The 2,149-nt window shown below is 52.1% G+C and overlaps 1 protein-coding gene across 1 annotated transcript in view; it reads right to left on the bottom strand.

The window, feature by feature from the left end:
• The window catches only part of LOC140338663 (Wilms tumor protein 1-interacting protein homolog), a 20,646-nt gene that overhangs the window by 9,464 nt on the left and 9,033 nt on the right, over positions 1-2,149 (bottom strand). The window contains exon 2 of the mRNA XM_072422953.1: positions 164-265. Within this exon, the coding sequence (XP_072279054.1) occupies positions 164-265 (102 nt within the window). The remainder of the gene's footprint in view (positions 1-163; positions 266-2,149) is intronic.

Below are 2,149 nucleotides of genomic sequence, written 5' to 3' on the forward strand. Positions count from 1 at the left end.
ACACGGGGCCCGATCCCAGAGAATGGCCACACACGGGGCCCGATCCCAGAGAATGGCCACACACGGGGCCCGATCCCAGAGAATGGCCACACACGGGGCCCGACCACACACACAGGGCAGGAATCTACCTAACAGGAGGACCGATCCCAGAGTGCCAACTTACCACAAGAGCAGCAGGTGAAGCAGTTGGTGTGGAATAGATTCCCCATGGCTTGGCAGGCCTGGCTGGCTCCATACACCCCCTTCCCGCACTTTATACAGATCCCTGCGGAGAGAAGACATCGTCAGAGAGACCAACACAACGCACCAATCACAGAGCATCAACAGACATACCCCGACCCTGCTCTCATCTATTACCCCCCAGAGCTTCCATCATGGCCTCTGACCACTGGCCTGACTTCCTGGACAAGCCCCGCCCATACAGTGTTAAATGAGCAACAGCGCCATCTGCTGCCCATCTGTGTCTTTGTCCTATTCACAATGTATAGGCCTTTATTCTGATAAGCCCCGCCCTCCAAACCCTACAGCGTGAAATGTGTAACAGCGCCATCTGCTGCCTGTCCCATGGATCACTATTATTATGACAAGCCCCACCCACTGATCCTCCACTCTCCAATCAGAATGACTCTGTGGTCAGCGATACCAATGCAGAGGAGCACAGAGGATTTCTTTGGGCCCCTCGTGGGGTCCCTTTATTTGGTGGGTCCTCCTGGGGGGATTTTTATTGCCTGAAAACAACAGGAAGTGAACAAATTCCCCTCCTGGTTATCATTAGAACAGGTGGGGACCCATTCACACTTTCCTCTCTATTCCTTTTCTGGTGACATTTTGTATTTCCCATCACTTCCTGTTTCGGTGACCCCATGACATGGAGAGGAAGCATTTATAATGGGGTATAATGCTGAGGATTCACCGTCCTTCCACCGATGGGGTTACACATTGCTGTTGACATTCACCCTGGTTAATGATCACTCACCCCCCATGCGGGGGTGTCACCGTTATCAGTGTTCAGCGTCTCCTTGACATTTGGCGCATTCCTCCCCTATCAGACGCGTTCCAGGATGGCGGAGGACTTCACCCCCCACATGGGTCACATCTGACCAATCAGAGCTGGCCCCATCTGAAAACATGGCTGCCGATGTGAAATAGGAAGAGTCCATTAAAGAGGAACCCCGCCGAAACCTTCTACCCCAACTATTGGTGTCCCCATTGTGGAGATTTCCTCTCATTTCCTGTACACAGGAAGAGCCGCCAACACAAAACATGGCCGGGGTTCTGCTGCATGGAGCCCCTTTATGGTCCTTTATTTCCCAGCATGCTGAGCGGTCCAGAGATTACACAGCAGTGCTTCACAGCTTTCTCCCAGCATTCACATAACATTCACACATTTTCCTGACTACATGAGATGTGTAAATCTTGGATGAAAGTTGTGTGAATCTTGTGTGAAAGTATTAGCACCCCAATGCTATTCTTTGTCCCTCAGGGGTCTCAGGAATTGCCCCACATGCTGAATTTAAAGGGGCACTTCACCCTGTAAAAGAGGGAATGCTTGAATTGGCAGATCTGAAATGCTGCGACCAGCCGACCAATCACAGAATGCGAGTAAAGGGCCGGCCAGGGATTGGTCAGGGGGTCTGTGTGGGCTGTCCCAGGTTGGAGTCCCCCTTTAGCAGCGGTCACATGATGTTAGCGGGGTGACACCACAATGATTCCGCAGAGCGCCCGATGTGTATTTGCTTGTCTTGGAATGCGATTACGGAAAAATGTGGGCGGCGGCCGGGGGCGGAGCCTGGCCATGGGGTGACATTTGGGAAAACAGTTTGTAAATGAAAACTTTAACCCCTGCATGGCCAGAGAGACCAACAGAGGGCGCAATGGGGGGTAAAATAATTACCAGCAGTCAGGCCAGCAAAGAGGACCTGTCACCTCCCCCATTCATCAATACTCAGGGGTCACATGACCTTAACATTACCCAGAATCCTCCCTGCAGCAGAATGAGGCTATGGCATGCAGCACCTCCGTCTATAACGGTGACAACACTGGGGCCCCACAAAACATGCCCCCGGAGATTTCCAGGGGCCCCTCATCAATTTAGGACATGGAAGATTTCAATGAGCAGATTGGAGATCTGCACCCAATCATCAGGTCT

Source organism: Pyxicephalus adspersus, chromosome 9, assembly GCF_032062135.1.
Source record: "Pyxicephalus adspersus chromosome 9, UCB_Pads_2.0, whole genome shotgun sequence".
NCBI lineage: Eukaryota > Metazoa > Chordata > Amphibia > Anura > Pyxicephalidae > Pyxicephalus > Pyxicephalus adspersus.